The sequence below is a fragment of the Phodopus roborovskii genome, unplaced genomic scaffold, assembly GCF_943737965.1.
Source record: "Phodopus roborovskii unplaced genomic scaffold, PHOROB, whole genome shotgun sequence".
In the NCBI taxonomy this organism is placed as follows: domain Eukaryota; kingdom Metazoa; phylum Chordata; class Mammalia; order Rodentia; family Cricetidae; genus Phodopus; species Phodopus roborovskii.
Window position 1 is genome coordinate 23,059,894 of NW_026126416.1, and position 26,068 is coordinate 23,085,961.

Consider the following 26,068-nt stretch of genomic DNA (forward strand, 5'->3'; position numbering starts at 1 on the left):
TATTAAAAGTTTAAGATTGAGTTGCTAATCCCAGCTCTCACATGGTGGAGACAGGAGCTATGCGGTCAAGGCCAGACAGGATACAAAGCAAGCCAGAGCTCATGGTCTGAGACCCTGTCTCAAAAAAAATTAAAGCAAAAGGCAAACAAGCAAAGAGTATGCTAGTGAAAAAAAAAAAAAGGAGCAGTAAGTGCACCTGAGGAGGATAGAAGTGAGCTTTACCTGCTATTTGTGTGGTAATATGTGTGATTGTATTGGTATGATGCTGTTAACAACTAATGATGTAACTGAAAAGGTGATTAGAGTATGTGTGCATAGAGAAAGTATGGGGTGGGATGACAGAGAAGACCTGCATCTTTGCATAAATGAAAGGATGTTAAAATATAGACGTAAATAACAAAGAAAAAAGCTCTAGTTGTTTTTGAGTGAGACTAATGGGCTTCCAGAAGGTTAAAGTGGAGGAGTCAAATCTTATTCTAAATATTTCATACTATTTGATTTTTAAAAAAATCATAAGCATGTATTATTTTAATTAAAATTACAAAGAAAAAACTATGTGCCTGTATGTATAAATGTATATGTGCCATCATTGAATATAATCAGATGACATACTGAAGATTCTGAAAATATTTTTGAATTAGAAAACATTTATTAATTTGTATAGGATCTAATGATTAATAAAATTTTGGTTTGTTCTAATGGAGTTAATAATGCTTTAGTTTAATAGTAATAAATACAGTTAACAAAATTAATAATTTATAAATAGCACAGTATCATCAATAATATAATTAATATAATTTTGGTTTATTATTCTAGTAACACCATTTATACCAAGACAGTAATTTTTGAAGATCAGAAGCAATTGGCTGTCCCAGAGATTTGACTTAATTCATTGTTTTGCCCTTTGCTTTGTTGCAGTTACAGGATGTGAGTTTGAGTCTATGGAATGTCTACAGCAGGATGGATCCCATGTCTCTGGAGAATATGCTTTCAGAAGTAAGGAGCCAAAGCGCATTTAACATAATTACATTAAATTATCCTAGCCATGTCAATTATCCACCCAAGGTATTTAATTTAAAGAAATGCAAGGAACATCTTAGTTGCTTTCATCAGAAAGCAGAGTGCCCCTTCCTAGATTGTGTTGGACTCAATGAGTATGATTATATAAAGTAGAAAATCTGGGGGAATGAGGCTTCCTCTTCCACCCTGAGGAAAGCCTAGGCTTCCTGCCTGGGGATGCAACTAGTTTCACCTAAAGATTTTTTATGATTTGTTGTTTCTTTTTTCAGGGGAAGGGGTGGTTGTACTGGGCTTTAATACAACAATGGAGAAGCTGTCTTTTGTAGTATGAAAAATTAAGGTGACAAATTGCCTAGAGAGACTAAGATTTGGAACAGAGGTGACAAACTTGTCCTTTTGACTAGAGAGTAATAATTTAATATCTTGCCTAGGTCCTTACAACTGCTCAGCAATATCATTGTAGCACAAAAGCTATTCCAGGCAGTGTTTAAACTGGCTGTGTCTGTGTTTTATAGCTATCTTGTTTACAAAAATGTGTCCCACCCTAGACTATAATTTGCCAAGCCTTCAGTCATTAATTGTTCATCTGGGTGTGGGAGCACGTGCCTTTAATCCCAGCCCTCTGGAAGCACAGCCTGGTAGAGCTCTGAGAGTTCCAGGCCTAGCCTCAGCTACTTAAAAACATAGCAACAGTTTGGAAACTTGTAAGTGAAATTAACTAGGACTGTGATTTTTGGTGGCATTCATATTGCTTTGTCTTTGGGTAGTGGTTCACACATCCTTTTAACCCTATAGCCAGTTACTATAAGATGTTCCATGTCTGTGTTGAGTGTTAGGGATGTTCATTGTGACTATTTTGGTCCTAATTCTAGACATCTTTAAAAGGTAGGCAGAGCTTCCTTCATTGTGTGTGTGAATATATGCAATACATAGGATTTGGGGGCTGGACAGATGGCTCAGTAGTTAAGGCCTACTGTGTTACAGAGGGCCTAGGTTCCCAGCACCCACTTGGAGTTGGCTCAGAGCCACCTGTAACTCCAGTTCCAGGAGAGCTGAGGAGCCCTTCTGACCTCAGTGAACTCCAGGCATGCAAGCAAAACACTCGTCGTACACGTAAAATAAAAATAAATAAATTTTAAGAAATATAAAAAAGGCCTGGTAGTAGCAGATATGGAGAATAAGGATATGGATACGGAGGAATGTGTTTTTAGTCAATTTTGTCATTGTGTAAGCATTATAGAGTATGATTATATAAATATAAGCGAGATGTCCTTCTATATGGTATATGCTGTCATATGTTTAGTCTGTTATTAATCAAAATATCTAGTGAGGAATGATGGTATAGGTCTATAATCCCAGGACACAGGAGGCTGAGACAGGAGGATAATTGAGGTCAGTCTGGGCTACGTAGTACGATACTATCTCAACCCTGTCTCTAACTCCCCCATTGTGATTATTGAGAGTTTTATAAATATGTGGGTGCATCTCATACGTGTGTACAGGCATATGTGTAGGCAGCTGAGGTGGATGGATAGAAAGATAGATAGCAATAAGCAAAGAATTCTAGTGAAGGCTGGGCATCTATAATCCTAGCACTTGGGAGGAAGAGACAGGCCAGTTTGATCTATATATAGAATTCCAGGCCAGCCAGTGCTGCATAATAAAAGCACTGTCTTTAAAAATAGAGCAGCAGGGGTCTGGAGAGATGGCTCAGCAGTTAAGAGCATTGACTGCTCTTCCAGAGGTCCTGAGTTCAATTCCCAGCAACCACATGGTGGCTCACAAGAACCTTTAATGAGATTTGGTGCCCTCTTCTGGCCTGAAATGAGACATGCAGACAGAACACTGTATACATAATAAATAAATAAATAAATCTTAAAAAAAAAAAAAAAAGAACAACAATAATAAAAGATAATGTTTTTACCTACCCAGAAAGTTACCTGGGTCCATGTGCAGTCCCACTCCCCAAGTAATACTGCAGACCTACTTTGTCTGCATAGATGTTTCTTTTCTGGATATTCTCAATAATAATAAATAATCCACATATAGGCCAGGTAGTGATGTCACCCACCTTTGATCCTAGCATTTGGGAAGCAAGCAGAGGCAAGAGGATCTCAGGGCATTTGAGGCCAGCCTGGTCTGCAAAGCGAGTTTCAGGACAGGTGGAGTGGTTACACAGAGAAACCCTGTCTCAAATAAGCAAACAAACAAATAATCCACATATAGAGCAGCCTGGTGTTTAAGATAAGTTCATGATTCCTATTCTCTAATGTGCCTCTCATGTGACCCCGTGTTTTTTGTTTGTTTTTATTCTTTTAAATAGGACTTGGTATCATTTGAGCATCAGTGGACAAGCTTCTTTGCTAATTTTGACACAGAAATCCCTTTCCTGCTGGAACTTTCAGAATCTCAGGCGGGTGAGGTATGTGAGTGAAAGCCATAAAGAGAAAGGAAAGTGGTTAATTTGTTGTTGTTGTTAATTTATCATTGAGACAGGTCTCACTATGTGGCCCTGACTAGCCTGGAACTTACAAATATTCCCTGCCTCTGCCTTCCCACGTGCTAGGGTAAAAGGCAAGTACCTCAATGCCTGGCTTATTAAATTTTTTTTCAAGATAATACCACTGAAGAGGTTTGTTTTGGTTATCATTTATTTTTCTTTTTATGGTTTCTCAAAACAGGGTTTCTCTGCAGCTTTGGAGCCTGTCCTGGAACTCACTCTGTAGACCAGGCTGGCCTCAAACTCACAAAGAAATTCACCTGCCTCTGCCTTCCAAGTGCTGGGACTAAAGGCGGGCACCACTACTGCCAGCTGGCTGCTTATCATTTCTATAGATTACATGTCATAAAAGAAATCCCCTCCCTTGCCTATAAAAATAATGCTTTGTAACTGGAAGTGTAGTTCAGAGGTAGGCACAGTATATTCAAGGCCATGGTTTCAATCCCCTATGCCCCAGAAATACTTTTTTCTTGTGACAGCATCTCTATAAGAAGGATATTCACCCTTCAGCACGGTGGTGTCTCCAACCAGTAGGTATTGCTAGTTAATAATTCTGTACCTCTGAATACCAGCCGAGCTGTGGTCATGAGTGCAGCGCTTCCCTTTCCAAGCCTGCATGCGTTTCCAGGGCTGCATTGGTTCAGGCTAAGGCACACCTCATGACTAAAGTGAACTGTCTGATTGAAATCCAGGGAACAGAACAGTCACAAACACTATTCAACAGAAGCAAATCACAAGAGTTGTCTTGAGCTTGCTTTTGAGCCTAAATTGGACTTAAATTGTCACTATTCCATTCTTCAGTGAACCATGGTAGCCCAGAACAAGCCCCCTTCCTGACCATTGGGAGTTAATCTGGAGTCTGGATTACTTTACACACTCACACACACACACACACACACACACACACACTCTCTCTCTCTCTCTCTCTCTCTCTCCCCCTTCTCCCTCTCTCCCTGTCTTCCTTCCTACCCCCCCTTTTCCAAGACAGGGTTTCTCTGTGTATCTTTGGCTGTCCTGAAACTCAGAAAGAGAAGAAATCCGCCTGCCTCTGCCTCCCAAGTGCTAGGATTAAAGGTGTATGCCACCACGGCCTGGCAACTTTTTCTGTTTTTTTTTTTTTTTTTTTTTTTTCAGTGTTTTGTTTCGTTGCTATATCCCAAATTCATGATTTATCTACCACATTATCTTTCAGTGTTCTTATCCTCCGTATACATCTCAGTCTTTCTGTTCCATACTGCTCATTCTCCTGATATGTATATGTAATATACACATATGTGAAAAGTTTTATTATTGTCAAGCTATTGTCTTACATCAGATGTTGGCTTCTTTTTTAGCCATTCAGAAGCTACTTCAGTCATGGAATGATCTCCAGCCATATTACTGAGAACAGGTATGTTCCTGGGAAGGAGGTGCAGATGGTAATAGCGAAAATGGAGTTGAAAACGGGAGTGTTGAATATGGGGTGTCCAAGTTCAGAGTGTGAGTTGACTGTAGTTACAGCATAAGAACTCCAAAGTTGTGATTCATTTTTCTTGGTGCTTTGTTCTTTTGTATTTGCTTCATTTTTCTATGATCTTTTAGTAAAATGGCTCTTAAAATATTATAGATAAAGTACTTCAATCTAAAAGAAAGGAATTTTTACTCTATTCCTAGCACAGGAAAGCAAAATGAAACAATATGCAACTGCAGACAAGGACAGCAGTATTTTGAGGGGGTAAGGTGAATTAAGCTAAGAACCGAGCACCTTGCAGAAGATGGGGGTGGTACAGGTTTCTGAGCATTGCCTTTTGCATCTTTGTCACAGTAAGCAGTGGTAGAGGAGTGGGTAGAGGAGACACATCACAGTTTTCCCCAAGCCCAGTCCAGGCTAATAGACAAACCACCTTCCTGGGTTTCAGACAAAACAGCTTCTGTTTAAAGTGTAACTTAGCTTGGTAAGTTTTTGGGGGGGGGGAGAAATGTGTCATGGTCATTTAATTTTCTAAATGCTACATGTGAAGTTTCCTTGGTGGCTCTGAGGAAAGCTCTCTGACAAAAACTGTCTGAAGGGGTTGCTTAGAGCACTTACGGAGTGAGCAGGAATTGGGAGTCTAGTCAAAGTCGAGACAAGACAACAGGACTGGCAGGTGCATGGGGAGGTGGCATGATAGGGAACCATTGCAGCCTCCGCCTCCTGCCCTCCTGAAAGGTACTTAGAAGTTGGTAGCTGTTCTGTTGTCTACTGGATTTGAGTAGTCCAGCCACTATGACTCTTTAAAAGCTATATTTCTGTTAAAATTTTACCTTATAAAGAATTGTCATTATATTTTCGATAGCAGACTCCAGAAACTGCTTCCTCAAAAAGGTCAAGTGAGAAAGCATAAACTTAGCACAGGTATAATTCTATCCTGACTGATCCCCAGAGGTACCAGAAAGAGTCAGCAGCATCTGACATCCCTAACAAGCCAGTCAGGGACATTAGGTAGATTGGATTTTGACCATCCTGTGGTCACAGCACTTAGAAAAGCCTGAGATCCATCCGGTCATAGTACTTTACCTAATTGCATTCTGACTTGCTGCTCTAGCCCTCATCGCCAGCCGTTTGTTCTCTTTGGTAACCACTCTACACGAGACAACCTGAGTGCTGGCAGCTTTAACTTCCCTTCTGAGGGGCACCTGGTGCGCAACACTGGTCCTGTGGGGAGCTTTGCCAGACACATGGTGAGTGGCCAGACTATCCGGTGCTTGATTAATTTTACTATCTAATAACAAGGAAGGGCTGCTGGCCAAAAGGAATCTTCTTCAGTTATTATGTGGACTTAATACTGAATTTGAAGTTGTTTTACGATGAAGTGATTCATCACTCACTGTATATATTTTAATAAGTAGTGAGTATGAATTTCAAAACATTTGTTTATGTTTATTTGTTGTGTGTTTGATGTGCAGAGTGGGGAGTGTATCACAGGACATGTGTAGAGGCCAGAGCACAAATGTCATGGAGCCAGTTCTTTACTTCTGTCTTCACATCTGTTCAGGGATTGAACTCTGGTCTTTAGGTTTCATCTCACCTACCCTCTGATTGTTCTTTTCTACATGATGATATTGTTTGCTGTATTCTTTAAAAAGAAGCTCCTGGGTGGAGGCGGCACTAACCTTTAATCTCAAAACTCAGGAGGCAGAGGCAGGAGGATCTCTGCCAGCCTGGTCTATAAAGCAAATTCCAAGACATCCAGGACAGCCTGGGGTGAGAAACCCTGTCTTGAAAAATCAAACAAACAAAAAGGAAGCATTAGGGGCCAAGGAGATAGCTGAGTGTTTAGATCCCCAATGCTGACATAAAAGCCTAACATGGTGGTCAAGTATGTGTGATCTCAGCAGGGCCCTCTTGGAAGGTGGGAGGCAGGAATGGGAGACCCCAGAAGCTTGCAGGTTAGTTAGGGAGCCTAGTGTATGCAGCAGCCTGTTTCACACAAGATGGAAATGCAGAGACCAACATCTGAAGGTTATTTAAATGCCTACCATGCCATGTTTATGCCTGCATCCACATATATGAACATGTATAAACCCCTCTCCTGCTCATCCACACAGAAATAAAGGGGGACATTACACTTCAGTATGGGATTCTAATGATCATCAAAGCCTATGCTGTCTTAGTATAATGTTAAGTATTTTTAAATATTTCTAACAAAGTATTTTTTTTAAATGTTACAGGAAATTGGGGAAGGTAGAATGGTTGGTGTAGTTAGGTTTTAATTAGGATTTTGAGAACACAAGACCCAAGTGGATATGGTAGCATTTCTGGGCTGAAAGTTTGGAAAGCCTTGGGGCCACCTTCAGGCTATCTTGGGGTAGAAGACTATACAGAAGGCATGTGCTATAGAGTCTTGCTGTCCTGTCGTCCCAGTTAGCATTAGCTGTCAACTTGACACAACCTACAGTCACCTCAAAAATGGAGTCTCCATTGAGTAAATAGCTCTTTTTACCAGACATGTGGACATGTAAGGGATTGTCTTGATTGGACCCACAAGCAGTGTCCCCCTGTGGTTTCTGCTTCAGCTCCTGCCGTGACTTCTCTCAGTGGTAGTCTGTGACCTGGAAGCATGAGCCACATACATCTTTTCTTCCCGGAAGTGGCTTTTAGTCATAGCAATGGAGATGAAACTATAATACCCCATTTTAATCTCCAGAATTTTGGAATATATAGAAATATATAGGAGTGGCATCTCCATATAATGTCACTGTTGATCTCATGTGTTAAATCTGAATAGAGAAGACTAGGTGACTTGTAGATCCAGTTTTAAAAAAAATGGAATAGGTATACTTTTACCTTCACTTACTAAATTCCCTAAACATTTGACTCTAAAAGATGAAAAGAAAGAGGCAGACGGCTAATAAGTTCAGGACCAAAACAGTGATATGGTAGTTACATTTTCTGTATGTTTTTTTTGTTTGTTTGTTTGTTTTGCTTTTTTGTTTTTTGGTTTTTCAAGACAGGGTTTGTTTCTCTGTGTATCCTTGGCTGTCCTGGAACTAGCTCTGTAGATCAGGCTGGCCTTGAACTCACGGAGATCCGCCTGCCTCTGCCTCCTGGTGCTGGGATTAAAGGTGTATGCCACCATTGCCTGGCAATGATGATGTCTGAATCTTAAGACACACGGCATGTAAGCAGTGCAAGACATATATCATACACAATACTCAAACACATAAATAAAAATAAATAAAAGATTATGACTCTCAAGTGTTAAAAAAAAAAAAAACTATTTTTGGATGCATTCAAACTGCCACTCTGAGCTTTAGAGGACAGGTATCAAAGAGTTGCATTCAGTCCCCTTCAAGTCGAAATTGAGATGAAATCCTGGGTTCTGAATGTGGACTAGTATGGATGAGAAACTCATAGGGGATGCAGTCTTAGAAGGAGTACTACATTTACAGGGGTTTAATTTCTAAAACCCTAACAGACTTTAATGATAAAGAGCCAAGAAGAAAAATTCTCTTGGATGATGAGGCAGGTGAATTAAAGTCATTTATATTATGAGAAACATAGTAGTAAAGGCCTCCTCTCCAAAATAAAAGATTTCACCAAAGTCCCATTCCACTTAGAAGAAAGGCATCCTGTAACCTTATCACACTGTAGCCATTGGCTAAAAAGACAGAACTGACTCCTGACAAAATGTCCTGGTATATGTTCACACACACTCACACATGCTCACACTTGCACACACAAACACAGAAAATAGACGTAATTAAAAAAATAAAGCCTCTAAAGTTAAACTGTAAAGAGGAAAAAAGCAAAAAGCAGGTCTGTTCTCATTCTTACTCATCCGATTTTGTGCCTCCTATGGGTGATTTAAAAATCAGCAAGTGCACGTAAATGTGCAGGCACATAACAAAAGCAGTTTCATCTGTACCAAAATCCTGTTGTCATTGCAGAAAAATGCCTTGTGGGACTAGAGAGATGACTTTTTAGTTAAGAGCAGTGGCTCACAACTGTCTGTAATTCTGGTTCTTGGGGACCTGATGCCCAGTGATGACCTCCATGGGCACCAAATACACAGGTGGTGCTCAGACATACATACAAGCAAAACACCCACACACATGAAAGAATAAAGAATGGCAGCATGTATCTGGTATGGCTTCCTTCCTAGGCTAAAATAAAAAGAATGAATATTTGTAAACATTTAGCTGTTTTCTGTACTGTCCAAATTTCCGTTCTTTTATGGTTTATTTACTTTTTTTGTTTGTTTGTTTGTCTTGTTTGTCCTTTGAGACAAGATCTCATGTAGCTGAGGCTGGCCTTGAATTCAGTGTGTGGCTGCAGATGACCCTAAACCTTCCCAAGATCATAGACACAGGCCATCACGCCAGCATTCCTTTATGGCTTTTTGTTTGTCTGTTTGTCTTACATTTTAATTGATTTATTATGTGTATTCCGGGAGTAGGCTCTGTTCTCCCACCATGTGAGTCCCCTGGATCTAACTCAAGTTGTCAGCTTACAAACAGGCAGAGATGTCTCACTGGCCTTCCTTCAGTTTTGTCTTTTTGTTTGTTCAGATTTATTTTAATTTGGGTGTATGAACATTTTCCCTGCATGTGCACCTGTTGCCCTCAGAGATGGTTGTGAGCCATTATGTGTGTTCTGGAAACCAAAGCTGGGTCCTCTGGAAGAACAAATGCCTTTCCTGAGCCATCTCTGCAGTCCCTTCTTTAGTTTTTAATGATGGCATTTTTGCACTTTGTATTTGGTATCTTAGGAACACTTGAACATAATTTTTTTTCATTTGTATGGAATTTTTGCATGCATGCATGTGTGTCTATGTACCATGTGCCTACCTGGTGCCCACAGAGGCCAGAAGACAGCATTGGATCCCCTGGGACTGGCGTTACAGATAGTTGTGAGAAGTCCATGTGGGTTCTGAGAATGGAACCCCTGTCCTCTGGAAGAGCAGCCAATGCTCTTAACCACTGACCCATCTCTCCATTTCTCCATCTCTCCGCAAACATCCATTTCCATCTTGGTGTAAAAGAATAACTTAAAACAGGGAACAAAAATAAAATGTTAAAAACCTAGAGGAACTTAATCTGCACAGAGATGAAGTTCAAAGGAAGCTGGGTGTTTCCTAAGTTTGTAGATGTCCCCATATGTCCCTGTGTCATGTGGGCCATGTGAATTTTCTGGGACCCAAGCACATTGCCTGCTTTTTTCCTCATAAATTGTAAATTTGCTAATATCCTGGGCTGACTCTGTGCCCAGGAGCAACCTCACAGTGTATATAAAGTGGGAAAAATAACAGTGACCACAGAGGGCCAATGAAAGGGCTTAGCAGCTAAAGTTGCTTGCTGCCCAGACTAACAGTCTTAAATTTGAGCCTTGTGTTCTATTTTCCTTTCTGTTGTTGATAAAACACTGACCAAACCTTTAAGGGAGGCAGATGCAGGTTCAAGTGAGTTCCAGGACAGCTAGGGCTAAACAAAGAAACCCTGTCTCGAAAACAAACAAAACAAAACAAAACACTGGCCAAAGCAATTTAGGGAGGAAAAGGATTTGTTTGACTCACACTTTGAGATCACAGTTCATCATTGAGAGTTGTTTAGTGATGCTTCGCTAGGTTTCTTATACAGCCTAAGACCACTGCCCACAATGGGATGACTCTCTTCCACCCAGTAATTAAGACGGTTCCCCTACAGACGTGCCCCACAGGCAGCCTAATCTGGGCAATCCCTCAGTTGAGCCTCTCTTCTCAGGTGACTTTAGGCAATGCCAAATTGACACTTAAAGCTAAGACATCCCCTGAATTCTTGTGGTAAAAGTTGTTTTTCTAGATTCCACTATGGTATACCCGTATGCACCTCTCAACAAATAAATATAAATAAAAATCAAAATTAAAATGAATATACATAATACTGTTGTTTTAATCAAATTAAGTCATCTTTGTCTTTAAAAATTAAATCAGTTTCAGTTAGATAAACTTTATTCTATTAACTAGTTGCTTATTGTTTCTCCAGCATTACATATTTAAGTTTGCTCCTTTTAAAATGTGTGATTATTGTGTGTGTATGTGTTCATGAAGTAGGGTGGGGACATGCATGTGCCACGGCTTGAGTAGAGGCCAGAGGACAATAAATAAAGTCAGATGGCCAGGCTTGTGAGGCGAGCAGTTGCCCTCTGAGCCCGCTCACCAGCTCCTGTTGCTCTTCTTCCTTTTCCCCCTGATATTCAGGTCGCTCAGTGTGTCTCACCAAAGGGACCTCTGGCATGTTCAAGGACGTACTTTTTTGGTGCTTCTCATGTTCCTTACTTGGGTAAGTCTCCATTAATACATAATGGTTTCTCCCACAAAGGGGAAGTTAACACACAATTTACTATTTTATGCAAAATGCCATCTTGTGGACCTTGACTCCTTCCCTGATTGCAACTTGAGAATTGATGTATCTAACTCATTCCTCCAAGAATGCATTTCAGGGGAAGAACCGTTGATTCATCCTATAGTTTGAGGTCTAGCCTTGTGTCTGCCCTGCTCTCAGTGTCGAAAGAAAGGCCGACTTTACTTAGACATAGTCTGAGATAGCGGGGATGTGGGAGATGGTGTGACTTTGGATACCATGGCTGAAGTCCTGCCTAGTTGCTTTTGTGAGATGAGGGAGAATTGGCTGCCATAGGACGCGCCCGTAGCTGAGGACCTGTGTAGTGTCCTTCAGGAGGACTAGGCTGAGCAGGGAGACCCTGCTTGCTGGCTTACTTTGAAGCTTCAGGTGTCCAAAGAGACATGGGGGACACTTGGATTAGTGTGGCTCCTGTCATCGCTTCCCAAAGGTCAGCGTATCAGAAGCTGTTAGCTAATACAGAAACCAGGAAACTGGGGGTATGGGGGGGGGCAGAACCTCAAAGTTAAACTTTTTCTAAAATAAAAAACATTCCAGAGCCTGAGGTTCTGTGGAATGAGTTGAGAAAGGGTGAGGGGGTGGCATATGTTGTATTTAACTTAAAAGGAAACATTTCTCTTATAGGAGATGATGACAAGCTGCCCAGGACAACTGAGCAAATGTAAGTCCTGTGCTAGTCTTAGTTCTTCCAGCTTTGTGGCTCTCCTGCCTCCCCTTGAGGTCAGCAGTGATTGGCGCCTGGTCATGAGGAGACACTGCTCCTCATGCATTTTCCCAGTCAGTCCCCAGAACCTCTCCGCTTGGAACTTGGGCCAGAGTGCTTTGCCAGCTTTGTCATGTGCTCCTCCCTCTGGAACCTTCCCAACTTCCTGTGTGCGCGCCCATGCATCTGCATGACATAACTTCCTTTCATACATTTCATAGTCAGTAAAACATTTAATTGAGGTTTTTTTCCAAAACTGAAACATTCTGCAGTTCCTTGGGGAAATCTGTTATCTCATATGGTCTGAAGAGTATTTTCTTTAGACTTGACATTCAGGCTTGTGGAACAGAGCTGTGTTCTAAATATCAGCAGTGTAACTTTAGAGAGGTCCTACTTAGTATTAACTTCCCTCCCGAGTGCCCGGCATAACTGTGACTTCTAAACCACTTCTTCCCAAAGGCGGGCAGGGATTGGCCACAAATAGTTGTCTGTAGATCACTTCATCATGAACTAGGTTTCTGTGTGTGAGAGTAATCTGACTGCAGCATTGCTGTTGAAAAATCATGGTTGCTCTGGTTATTCTGCCTGGTTGGACAGTGCCATCCCCTTCCCACACAGGCTGCAAAATGATGACTTCCTTCTCCAGTTGGAGAGGAGTGATAATCAGTGCAGGGAGCACAAGCAACTCTCAAAGGCCATGCAGTGATCATAGTGAAGCTTCTGCAACCACAGACGTGAGGCATTCCACGTGACAGTGCTTACTGCACACGACAATCGCTCACTACACGTGAAGGGCTGCTTACTACATTTTTTTCTTGAGACAGGGTTGTATTAGTTACTTTCCTTGTGACCATGATAAAATTCCTGGCCAAATACAAAATTTAAGAAGGAGGGGCAGCCAGGTGGCTCAGCAGGTGAGACTGCTCACTGCCAGGCGTACAATCCCCGAGACCAGAGAGATGGAGAGAACCAACTCTCTTGAGTTCTCTGACCTCCACATGCGTATGGTGCACTGTTGTGTGACCCAGCTCCTGGGGAGACCAAACAAACAGCTCCTCACGTTACCACAAAAGTTCAGCTTGGTAAACCAGTGAGTTTATTAGGGTTACTTACATAAGCGTGGATATCCCAAAGGCAGCTATGACTGCGTCACTGACTGCCCACCCCACCCTGGTGACGAAGCTCTCTGCGTGACTTGCAGGCAGCTGAGCCTGTTGGAGAGTCTCCTCAGCAGCCTTTACTGCACACATAACCCTGGAGAGGGAGGGGCCTAGTGCAGTTGGTCAGTTTCAGGGACTTCTGAGACTGAACAAGTTGTTTACTCTCAGAGTCTTCATCAGCTTTTCTTTGGAATTTCCTAAGTCTTGCCAGGCATGTTTTTTAATCCCAGGACTCGAGAGGCAGAGGCAGATGCATCTCTGGACAACCTGGTCTACAGACTGAGTTCCAGGACAGCCAGGGCTACACAGAGAAACCCTGTCTTAAAAGACCAAAAAGATAAAGAAAATAAAATTTAGAAGTAGAATTTCCTGAGTTTTAATGAGCATTTCCTCTAGGATGGACTATTTCATATGGGAAGAAATTGCTACACAACATGGGTGCATGCTGCAAACCCTCCCATACACAAATCAATAAATAAAAGTTTTTTAAGTATAAAATAAAAGCGTCAGCAATGGCTTAACAGGTAAAAGCACTTTCTGAGCAAGGTGGATGACTTGAATTCTATTCCCAGAGCCCATAAAAATCTGGATGCCATGGCTTATATCTGTAATTCTAGTATTCCTGTGTCAGGATAGGCAGAAACAGAGGAATTTCCTGGAAGCTCATGGGCCAACTAGCATAGAAGAACACATAGCAGCAGGAACAACCAGAAAGACCCTGTCTCGGGAAGGTGAATGGAAATAACTGACTACATAAGCTGTCATGCACACTCCTCACCCCATAACACACATAATACATATACATACAGGAATAATGATGACAATGAATAAATTAATAAGTAACATATGCGATGAAGCTAAGTTAAAGGAAGAAGGGTTTATTCCTGCTCACAGTTAAAGTGTGCAGTCTGTCATGGCAAAGACTTCCTGGCCAGAAGGACATGAAGTGGCTGATCTCATTGCACCCATGGTCAGGAAGCAAAGGACTGCCTTGTGTGCATAGGTGGTAAAGCCCACATTTAGGTAAATCATCAAAGATAACCTAACCTAGACAATCTATTACAGACATTTCCAAAGCTTTCTCCTAGGTGATTCTAGTTTGTGTCAAGGTGATAATAGTTAGCCATTTACAAGGGTCTGGCTGGTCTGGAATTTGCTGAGATCTCTCCTGCCTTCCGTCCCAAATAAACACACAGAGGCTTATATTAATTCATAAACTGTTTGGCCAATGGCTGAGGCTTCTTACTGGCTAGCTTTCTTAATTGTTAACCCATAACTATTAATCTACGTATTTCTACATGACCATATTTTACCCGAGAATGCCGGGCATCCAATCTTCCCGGTAGCTATGCGGCGTCTCTCTGGAGGCTCTCTCTGCCTTTCTCTTCCCAGCATTCTCCTGGTCTGGTAGCCCCACTTACACTTCTTGCCCGGCTACTGGCCAATCGGCGTTTTATTAAACCAATAAGAGAAACATATATTCACAGCATACAGACAGGACATCCCCCATCACCTGTGTCTCCTGGGTGTTGGAATTACAGGTGTGAGCAAACCATGTGCAGTTAGTCTGCCTTTTATTGTGGCAAGGGAGCCACGTGTGGCAGCTAACGCTGTCAGTCTCGGTGCTGAGGAGGATGAAGGAGGTGAATTGCCACAAGAGAATACAAATTGTGTAACCAATACTGAAAATGGAAAATTGAGAAAGGAACATAGACCATGCATAATTCTTTCTGGCATTATCTTTAATATTTTTATGTGCAGTATATCTTCCTGTGGTGCTGGAGAGAGAGATAGCTCAGTGGTTGAGAGGACCAGAGTTAACTTCCCAGCACCTATGTTAAGCTGCTCACTTAAATGATCCACTAGAGACAGTGACTGACAACTATGCTAATTAAGCCAATTAAAAGTATATGAGTTCTTTTATAAGCTGTCCATTGAGGGTGGGCTCATGCCTCAAAGTCTGTTGGGGTTGAAGCTTGGGGGTACACCGTTTTTTGTTTGGTTTTGTTGTTTTTGGTATGAGTGCTCTGTCTGCATGTTTGCCTGCATGCCAGAAGAGGGTATCAGATCCTATTTCTTTTTTTTAACATAATTTATTTTTATTTTACTTGCATTGGTATTTTGCATGCATGTATGTCTGTGTGAAGGTGTCAGATCTTGGAGTTACTGACAGGTGTGAGCTGCCATGTGGGTGCTGGGAATTGAACCCGGGTCATCAGGAAGAACAGCCAGTGTTCTTAACCACTGAGCCTTCTCTCCAGCCCAGAGTACAGCGTTTTAAAAACAAACCCCACAATTACATCAGTGTTTTGGCAAGATCAGAGCAACATCTTTCTGCAAGCTTAGCAGTATTTTCCAGACACCATATGGAGTCAGTGATTTCTGATTTCCACTTCCTGTTATTTTAGTTTAAGTTTTAGGCTGCACTCATGTCAGTTATTCTGGCTAATACTTCTGGACCATGGTCAGGGCCATGGCCAGTCCCAAAAGTGTTGCCAAGGCAGGTTGAAGAATGTCTAGACAGACACAAGATAGAGTCAGGACAAGGTGCCGTTGCCATTTCATCACAACCACCTGCAGCTCTAGATCTAAGAGATCTGGTGCCTTCTTCTGGCTTCTGGGTACCCACACACATAATTAAACTTTGGGGGCAAAACATTGTGTTTTTAAATTATATGTTACTTTAACCATAATGTATATGTCAGGTATTTGTTTGTTTGTTTTTTACATTTCTTTCACTTTAGTAGCAAGCTGACCCTTTTTTACATTTCCATGCCCTCTGTGCTTAGCCACTGCCTAAGATTCTCATTCTGGATCATTTGATAATTACCTAAACTAAATCCACTGGCACCTTGCATTCCTGGTTAATATTAAGGAGTACTTAGACCCATGTCAGATATTCCAAATCACAGTGCTAGTGGGGACCTGGACATCATGGAACCCTGGTAAAGGTGACACTAACACTACACGGGCCATGTTCTGTATTGAGGTTTTGTCTGAAGTTCTGTATAAGGCACAGTAAAGCAGAATAGCTAGTATTATATTGAGTGGTATTTGAATCAAGGAGTACAGAGGGGAGGGATATACTTAGCCAGTGTTAGATTGAGTGATATTTGAACCAAGGCAGTGAGGCGGGTATCTTTGTATACCCAGAAGTGTAGTCTTTATATAACTTTACCCCATCCAGTTTGGTGGCACACATCTATATCTTCATATTTGCATTCAAGGAGGATCCAGATGCTTCAAGATCATTCCTGGCTACAAAAAAAACTTCAGGGCTGGCTTAGGCCTCAGAAGCCCCTGCCTCAAAAACAAAACAATTACAACAAAAAGCACAAATCATTCACTCACATGTCATGGTGTGGAGAAATCTTTCTAGTTTTACCCAGAAGTTGACAAACTCATTGTCAGTAAACCTGCCAGGCCGATTCAGTGATACCTCACATTAGTGCTAGGAATTCAATCCAGGTTCTCTGCTAAAGCTATTCTAAACCACTCATCAATCTTTCTATCCCAAGAATGTGTTGTCTGTGTTGGTCTCAACTGGTGGTCCTCCTGCCTTTGTCTCTTCAGCATATCCTACAGTGTCTCTATGTAGCTTTGGCTGTCCCGTAACTCACTGTGTAGACCAGGCTGGCCTCAAACTCAGAGATTTGCCTGCCTCTGCCTCCACACTGCTGGGATTGAAGGCACGCACTACCAATCCTGGCTTTTCATTTTGTTATTTGAACTTTTGTTCTATTTTCTTCTTTAACTCTGAATTATTACCTGTAAAGTGGAGGTGTGAGACAGGAGGTAAGGAATTGAAGGAGATGACAATGTGGAGTGGTACCAAGCTGAGAATCATTCAAGTTTACTGTTTCTGTGACCTTAGACAACCTCTGCTACTTTTGTGAGACATTGCTTGCTGTGTATTAGCCCATATGTTAAACTCTTATCACCCTCAAACCATTAGAAGAGTCTCACAGATTTCAAATCATGTATTCTCTGTGAAGTCTTATCAATTCCTTGCCAAGCAATTCCCAGCACCCACAGTTTATGAGTTAAACCAGAGCTATGAGTTAAAGGTGAGAGTTTCTTTTGACATGAGTTTTAAGAGTTTCATTTTTCTGTTAGTTCCATTTTTTTTTTGTTTGTTTGTTTTTTTTTAAGATTTATTTATTTATTTATTTATTATGTATACAACATTCTGCCTCCATGTGTGCCTGCACACCAGAAGAGGGCACCAGATCTCATTATAGATGGTTGTGAGCCACCATGTGGGTTCTGGGAATTGAACTCAGGACCTCTGGAAGAACAGGCAGTGCTCTTAACCTCTGAGCCATATCCAGCCCCCAGTCTTGGTTTATTTAAAACCATTATTAAAAGTTGATTTCTTAGGAAACAGACCTGGTGCTTTATGCCTGCAATACCAGCAGTTTGGAAGGTGGGAAGATAGTTTGAGGCTAGCCTGCCTTACACACAACTTATGGACTACCATTTATGGGCATATAACTTTCCTTAAAGAATATTTTTTTAATTTATTTTATGTGAAGAAGTGTTTTATCTGCTTGTATGTTGTGTACTATGTGTATGCATTGCCTGTGAAGGCCAGAAAATGACATCAGATCCCCCTCGAACTGAGTTACAGACAGTTGCGAGCTACCGTGAGAGTGCTGGGAATTGAACCCTAGTCCTTTTGGAAGAGCAGCCAGTGCTCTTAACCATTGAGCCATCTCTTCTGCCCCAGGCATAGCTTTTTTTTTTTTTTTTTTTTTTTTTTTTTTTTTTTATGAATCTGTGTGATACTATATTAACCATTATTTTTTTGTTTTGTTTTTAAAGTAGGCTCTTATCCCAGATATATGCTGCTGTTATTGAGGCTGTTTTGGCTGGCATTGCATGTTATGCTAAAACTTGCAGTCTGGCAAAGGTAATTTAAGTACCATATTTCTGTTTTGGTAGTCATTATATTGTAAATCATCCTAACCATTTTGTTCTTTGGATGCCTTGCAGTACTCACTTTTATGTGAGTTAGGGCACTGGTAGCCAAGCCTGTACACTTGAGCTGCTGCCGCCTATGGGCATGCTGCTATTATTTTATGAATGTTTATAAACACCTGTTTGCGTTAAAGTTATTGTTTGGTTAATAGTTTAGACAGGACACTTTGAGATGTCAAAGAAAACCAGATTATCACATTGAATTTTAATGAAGCAGTAAAGCTTATTTTGACCTGTGTAGTTGATTCCTGTGATTGAGTGTTTAAAACTCAATTCAGGCTAGAGAATCTGACTTACCTTTCCTAGGCAAGCCTGCATATATACTCGCTTTCTGACCATTTTCTTCCTTGCTGTTTGCGGTTAACCTGCCCTGCTGAGTTGGATTCCTAAATCTGACCCAGTAAGATGAGAAGAGACAGCTTGATGCCTTCCAAAGCCAGTAGGAATTTTCCTGAAGGAAGCCAGTTGACAGTGGAAAGGTTGTGTATGACGTAGATATCAGAGGGACTGTAGCTGTAGTCTCCAGCTCCTTGGCATCCAACCTCCTTCCTACTGAACTTGAATCCTGGTGCTGATGTGGGTTTTCTCAGCTCTTTTAGCTGCTACAAAGTAGAAAGCCTGTGCAAAGCCATGTGATGTTCTTCAGTATACGTTCTCACATCTTTTTTCCCCCCTAACTGATCATCTGTAACTTGAGTTATTTAAATATTCTTAATGTCTAGCAGAAACTGAGGGCTTTGGTCCCTCCCCAGAGCCGAGGGAGCGGGGACACAACAGCACGTTTCTAGTGCTCACATAGCAGCACTCCAGCTGCCTAACTGGCTGCTTCCATCTCTCCAGCAGATCAGATGCCAGTGCGCCCCTGCCCAAGTACAGTTTCCTGTGAGTCCAGCAGGCACCTGTCCCCATAACCTGATGCTTTCACTTTAAGCTTTGGAGGTATACAAAGTAGTCACATAGAAGGGAAGGGCCACCTTTTAGAAGGGCCTTTCCTATCAGTGATACATGTATATATACTTTTGCTGCTTGGAAACTTAACTGTTTTGTTGCTGCTTTTACAGGCCAAGGAAGTAGCAGAGCATACTTTGGAATCTGGGCTAATGTTCACTGAGTTGGTTCCATTCAAAGCTGATCTACGGTAAGCTATAGCTGGTATTTTTTAATGAGAATTAAGAAAAAAATTAAAGATCTCGTTGTCCCTTATAATTTACATTTCACCCTTCTCTCCTTTTGAGAACTGTTCCAGTGAAACAATAGGATGAAGGAGACTCACTCATGATCAGGATGGAGGAGCTGTAGCAGGAAGAATCACACACAGGTTTTGAAGCTAGAATGTGAGGCAGTTTTATACTAGAGCTGTGGGCGCCCTGATGGGCCTGGCCCCAGAGATAAGGAGGTAAAGCAGGGAACCTCAGAGGTAGAGTTGTGAGTGGCAGGGACTTGGCACATGAAGATAATCACTGATTGAAAGAGACTTGCCCTCGAGCTCGCCTGCCTCCAGGTGGTAGGGAGCGACTCCTTGTGCCCCTGTCACATCTCCCACATGTCCCTGTAGGCTCTGTGCTGTCTTCATGCATAGCTGAATTTCCTGAACGCAGTCCACTCCACCCTCCATCCCACAAGAAGACCGTTTTTTGGTGCAGTTTTATACAAAGGATATGAAAGGCCAATACTGGAAAGTTTGTTTAACAATACTTCTAACCAGGCATGGTGGCACACGCCTTTAATCCCAGCACTTCAGAGACAGAGGCAGGTGGATCTCTGTGAGTTAGAGCCAGCCTGATCCGTTTGCCAAGTTCCAGGACAGCCAGAGCTACATAATAGTAAGACACTCTACCTTTCTCTATCTTTAAAAAAACAAAAAAATACTTCTGCGTGTGCCCTGCCATATTACCTGTTAGTGCGTGCCCCACCTTTTTTAAACCTCTGTGGCCCCGAGTAGTGAAGAAAGGAGCATTTGGTAGGTAGGTTAGGTGGCTGACGTGACAAAAGAACTCTGTTGCATCGCTGCAGCTCCAGGAGTGGAGGGGAGAGTAGGAGCCCTGGTGCAAGGCCTTCATCTTGTTGCAGGTCTCCTTTCCCAGAGGTCCTAGCTATGAAAGGGGAGAAACAGAGGCATTTCCTTCTCCTGCTGTGCTGATTAAGAGAGATAGGAAACCTTCCACATCTGTTTCTGGAGCACTCGCTTTGTAGAGTGATTGGACAAGTAGATCTTAGTTGCTGTGGTAGTGGGGCCTTCTCTGCCCACAAGGCTGACACAGTCACTCTGTTCCTCCTGTCCCTCCAGCTCTTGCCCATGCCACCTGTTTCTTGGGCCTGAGTAAACATCGTAGCTGGAGGTATGCATAAGGAGAAATGACTGAGCAGAAAGAAAGTCTCCCAGGCTAGTCTTCAGTCTGAAGCCATAACTCCTTCCCTCCACCAGGATCACTTCACTGATGTCCCTAAGTTCATCACATTAGTGTGTCTTCCCGTAGAACGGGGAGGAAGAAAGAACAATTTGTAGACACAGGAAGCTCATGTGTTACTGACTAGTTCTTGCTAAACCCTGAAGTTAAGCTTGTATAAGCACATGCAATTTTACAGCTTTCGTGGGCTGACAAGGTAGCTTCCCAGGTAAGCCAAGCCTGGTGACCTGAATGCAGTTCCCAGAACCCACGTGGTGAGTGGAGAGAACTAACTCCTGCAAGGTGTCCTTTCACCTCCTCGTGTATGGGGTGGTGTGCACACACACACATGTACATGTATAAAATAAATGTTGAAAAAAAGTTTTTACAGAAAGAGTAAGCAAAGGCTGAGCTTGGTGGCACGTGTCTGTAATCTCAGCACTCAGCAGGCAGAGGCAGGAGCATCCCTACAAGTTTGTGGCCAGACAGATTTACAGAGCAATTCAAGGACACACAGGGAGACTATCTCAGAAAGACCTTTGTCTCCCAGAGGAAAAGCAGGGAAGTTGTCCTTCGGTTCTGAAGGCTTTGGATAGCAAAAGCTTGAGTACAGAGCAGGGCTAGCAAGTTGACCCAGAAGAACTGAAAAGGAGGAGGATCCGAGTAGTCTGTAGACACTGAGGAGCAGGAGCCCTGGGGCAGGAGAGGGCCATTCCCAGTCTGCAGTGTGTATTGTTAGGGCAGTCTTGAGACTTGAGAACCAGCACAGATGCAGGGCAGTGGGTGGAATAAGATCCTTGTTCCACACCTGGTGATGTCGTGTGACCTTGAGAAAGGCATCTACAATAACTAAGCAGGGATGACACTCCAACAGTAATGGTGCATGCCTTTAATCCCAACTCTTGGGGGGGGCAGAGGCAGAAAGATCTCTATGAGTTTGAGGCCAGCCTGGTCTACATAGTGAGTTCCAGGACAGCTAGAGCTACATAGTAAGACCCTGTATATAAAACAAACAACAACAAAAGCTATACATCAATTGATTGAGTGGCCTTGACAGTCCAGGGAAGATACACTGAGGAAGTAAGTATTTCAGAGGACTCTGACCCAGTGTTGAACAAGAGTCTTGACTTGTATTTTGTTTCCTCTCTGGTCTGCAGCTCCAAGGTGGCTTTTCATATACATGCTGTGAATAACCAGGGAAGGTAGGTGCAATTATGGTTACTCCTTTCATGGGGAAGTGTAAGGACAAAGAGAAGAGGCTGTTCAGTTGTGGTACATGCCTGTAATCTCAACACTCAGGAGGCAGAGGCAGGGGGATCAAGAGTGAGACCTGAGGGCCAGTGAGATGACTCAGGAAGGGCAACAAGGTCATAAGTTTATGGTCATCCTCCAATACCTCGGAGGTGTAATGCCAGCCTGGGATATGTAAGACTGTATCTGAGAGACGGAGAGGGAGAGGAAGAGGGAGAGGGGGAGAGAGCGAGAGGGAGAGAGAGAGAGAGAGAGAGAGAGCGAGAGCGAGAGAGAGACCGAGACCTAATAGCTACTACCATTGGAGTCTGGGAGAGGTGCCATTCCAGGCTTGGACCTGCACTTGCTGCACTGGTCTGAGTCCCTGTACCCAATTTTTCTGATGGAAAGTTAAGAGCCTGGAGTCAGGTACTAACATTATTCTTTCCAGTGCTAATTCTATACACATGTAACCCAATGTTTGTTGTTTTGTTCTTTGTTGAGAGAGGGGTCTCCTATAGCTCAGGCTACCCTTAAACTTCTGGGCTCCCTGCCTCTATTCCTCAGTTGTCATAGTGAGTTTGAAGCCAGCCTGGGTCATATGAGGCCCTGTTTTAAAACAAACAGAAACTATAATCTTTTAATGTATTTCTCTACTGTCTCTGTCTTCTAGAATTGTGCCTCTGGATAATGAAGATAGTTTATCCTTTGTGAAAACGGTAAGCAGTTAGCAGCACTCTTACTAAGAGTCAGCTGGCTGGGGTGGCTATAGCGAGTCATCTGCAAAGGATTTGTTGAGAGTAGATGACTGACAAGTTCTCCAGGCAGCTGAGATTGTGATTACCTTGTGTGGAAATGTGAACTGAGCACAACAAACAAGTTTTCAAGTTTCCTTTTTTTCCATTTAAGACTTTTATTTTTTATTTGTGTGTATGCACCATGTATGCTAGTATCCAGTAAAGAGCAGAAGAGGGCATCCGATCCTCTGGAACTAGAGTTATAAGCAGTGGTGAGCTGTCCAGTGTTGGCTCTGGGAAAGGAACTCTGACCTTCTGGAAGGGCAGCACGTGTTCTCACTGCTGAGCCATCTCTCCAGCCTTGCTTCTCTTCACTGTAAGATTTGCATTGGCTGCCTTCACAGGAACCAGGGGAATTAGACAACAGTGCACAGATACCTGTGTGTCTTGTGAAGTCAGGGAGTGAGAGCAGAGTTTCCGTATCCTCTGCTGGGGCAGTGGAATGATTTACAAATAAACTGAGCCAGGCGTGGCGTTTACACCTTTAGTTCCATCTCTCCAAAGGCAGAGGCATGCAGATCTCTGTGAGTTTGAGGCCAGCGTGAGCTACATAGAGAGTTCCTGACCAGCTAGGAGTACATAGTGAAACTGTGCCTCAAAAAACAAAACAAAAATAAAAATAGAACTGGGATTGACATGTAAAACTAGCTTGTTTCAAATTTAAATTAAATAAATTACCTCACACACACACAATATATATATATATATATATATATATATATATATATTGAAATATGGTCACTGATGTAAAGTGGCAGGGCCTGAAGAAGTTGGAATTTGTAGGCTATTTTCAGCCACAAACCAAGGGCTCCATTTACTCGAGGGCAACCCTGACATAAAAGAGTATTAGCAAACAAACATGAAAAGATGGTAGATTAAAACCAAGCATTTAAAGCATTCAACTGCCCTTTTAATCTATAGTTCCAAGGTCCATATTCCTTCAAACAAAAGTATGTCCAGGACTATCACAGCAGTACCCCAGTCCATGGTACCAATGCCTGTCTTAGTTAGGGTTTCACTTGCTGTGAAGAGACACCATGACCATGGCAACTCTTCTAAAAGGAAGAACATTTAATTGGGGTGGCTTACATTTTCAGAGGTTTAGTCCCTTATCTTCATGGAGGGAAGCAAAGGCAGCGGCAGGCAGGCATGGTGCTAGAGAAGGAGCTGAGAGTTCTTACATCTTGAAAGTGAACTACATCCCACACTGGGCATAGATTGAGCGTATGAGACCTCAAAGCCCATTCCCAAAGTGACATTCTTCCTCAACAAGGCCATCCCTACTTTCAAGGCACACCCTTTGGGGATCATTTTCTTGCAGACCACCCCATGTCGCCTTTAAGGTTTGGAGATTGGGATACTAGGGTACTGGGTGGAGAAAATGTAACATATATTGAAATGATGACTAAAAAAGTGAGGTGAAGTTGAGCACATTTCAGCGGGTCCTGCCAAGGTTTACCACTAAGCAAACATGCCACACAGCAACGGAGTTAGTGCAAGAGGTTTACTGGGGGAGCGGGGAGGGAGAGTGAAACAGTGATAGGCCCTGTCGGAGTGGGAACATGAGAGAGGCTGGCAGGCAGACAGACAAGAGGAAGAAGAGAGGAGGGAGAGGCAAGAGGGGAAAGAAACGGCAAAGAGAGGTGTAAGGCAAAAGAGACAAGAAAGGTAAAGAGAGTGAGCAGAGCCTGGTGGACGCTTTTAAGGGGTGCACATATCGGATGACTGACTGTGGAAAGGTACCTGATGTAACCATGTTGGCGGCAGAGGCACACAGCTGCTGTGAGGTAAACGAATATATGACGGGCTGAAGGTATCGATATTTAAGTCGTGACGTGAAGGAGGAAAGGAAGGTGAAAGAAGAAGGGAAGCATGTGGTTAAAGAGTCAGCACGTGACAGAATTGCTGGGAGGATGGTGGCTCTGCAAGCATGTGTCCTGGCGTGGCTACACATACCCGTAACTCCAGCATTGCGAGCATAGAAACAGGTAGATCTCAAGAGCTCTCTGGCCAGCCGCCCTAGCCAAAAAACAACAAACAACAAAAAAGCAAACAGGTTTCTGTTGCTGTGGTAAAACCCTATGGTCAAGACTACTTATACAAGGAAGAGTTTGCAGGAAGAAGAGTCTACTAGCATCATGGTGGGGAGCATGGCAGCAAGGTAGGCAGGCAGGCAGGCATTGGAAGAGCAACTGAAAGCTCACATCTCAATCCACAAACAGAAAACCAGAGAGAGCTAACTGGAAATAGCACATGTCTTTTGAAATTCAGAGTGTACCCCCAGTGACATACTTTCCAACAAGGCCACAGCTCCTAATCCTCTTTGAACAATCACCGACTGGGGACCAAGTATTCCATGTCCAGGACTGTGGGGGACATCTCATTCAAACCACCACATTCCATTCTGTGGTCCCCATTGTCTCATAACCATATCATAATGCAAATTTAGTTCAGCTTCAAAAATCCCCATAGCCTTTTAGTCTCAAGAATATTTACAAGTCCAGGGTCTCTTCTGAGACTCAAGGTAGGTAATCTCTTAATTGAACCTCCTGTCAAATAAAGCAGATTGCATACTGTCTTAATTATGCTGCTGTGAAGGGACACACAACTTTTAAAAAGGAAAAACATTTAATTGGGGTGGCTTACATTTTCAGCGGCTTAGTCCATTATCATCATCATGGCAGGCAGTGTGCACACATGGTTTTGGAGAAGTAGTGGCATGTGTCACATCTTGGCTTGCAGGCAACAGGAAATGGTTTGGTGTAAGACACTGGGTCGTATCTTGAGCATAGGGGAGACCTCAAAGGCCGCCTCCACAGTGACACACTTCCTCCAACAAGGCCACACCTACTCCAACAAGAACACACCTCCCAATAGTGCCACTCCCTATGGGGGCCATTTTCTTTCAAACCACCCATACTTTTCATACAATGGCACAGAATGTACATTAGTCTCAAAGGAAGGAATCAGGACATAGTGAGGAACTCGCTCTATAGATCAGGCTGGCCTTGAACTCATGGAGATCCTCATGTCTTTGTCTCCCAGTGCTGGGATTAAAGTCTTGTGCCACTAAGACCGACACAGGGCCAGTTTTTAAATAAATTAGAATTGGCAACTGTAGAGAAGCCAATATCCACTGCTGCCTGGCCTAGAACTTACTAGTAGACCAGACTGTCCTTGAACTCACAGACACCTGCCTATGTGGTGTTTGACTTTCCTTTTTGAATGCCGATCTTTCCCTTTTAACACTGTTAAAATATTTTCAACTCTTCAAAAAAAAAAAAAAAAAAACAAACAAAAAAAAACCCTACTATGAACATGATGACACAATGATAAGTCAGTCTGATAACTCAGACGGCTGTAGACTAACAGATAATAGTATATGCACTTTAAAGTGCTGTGGGCAAAGGGATGGTTCATATCCCAAGCAT

At 42.6% G+C, this 26,068-nt stretch overlaps 1 protein-coding gene across 1 annotated transcript in view; it reads left to right on the forward strand.

Moving 5' to 3' along the window:
• Dnaaf9 (dynein axonemal assembly factor 9) overlaps positions 1–26,068 on the forward strand; it is a 116,747-nt gene that overhangs the window by 27,824 nt on the left and 62,855 nt on the right. The window contains exons 7-16 of the mRNA XM_051183366.1: positions 919–996; positions 3,344–3,442; positions 4,855–4,910; positions 6,085–6,220; positions 11,218–11,299; positions 12,005–12,041; positions 18,068–18,155; positions 19,285–19,361; positions 21,768–21,812; positions 22,514–22,559. Of these exons, the coding sequence (XP_051039323.1) occupies positions 919–996; positions 3,344–3,442; positions 4,855–4,910; positions 6,085–6,220; positions 11,218–11,299; positions 12,005–12,041; positions 18,068–18,155; positions 19,285–19,361; positions 21,768–21,812; positions 22,514–22,559 (744 nt within the window). The remainder of the gene's footprint in view (positions 1–918; positions 997–3,343; positions 3,443–4,854; positions 4,911–6,084; positions 6,221–11,217; positions 11,300–12,004; positions 12,042–18,067; positions 18,156–19,284; positions 19,362–21,767; positions 21,813–22,513; positions 22,560–26,068) is intronic.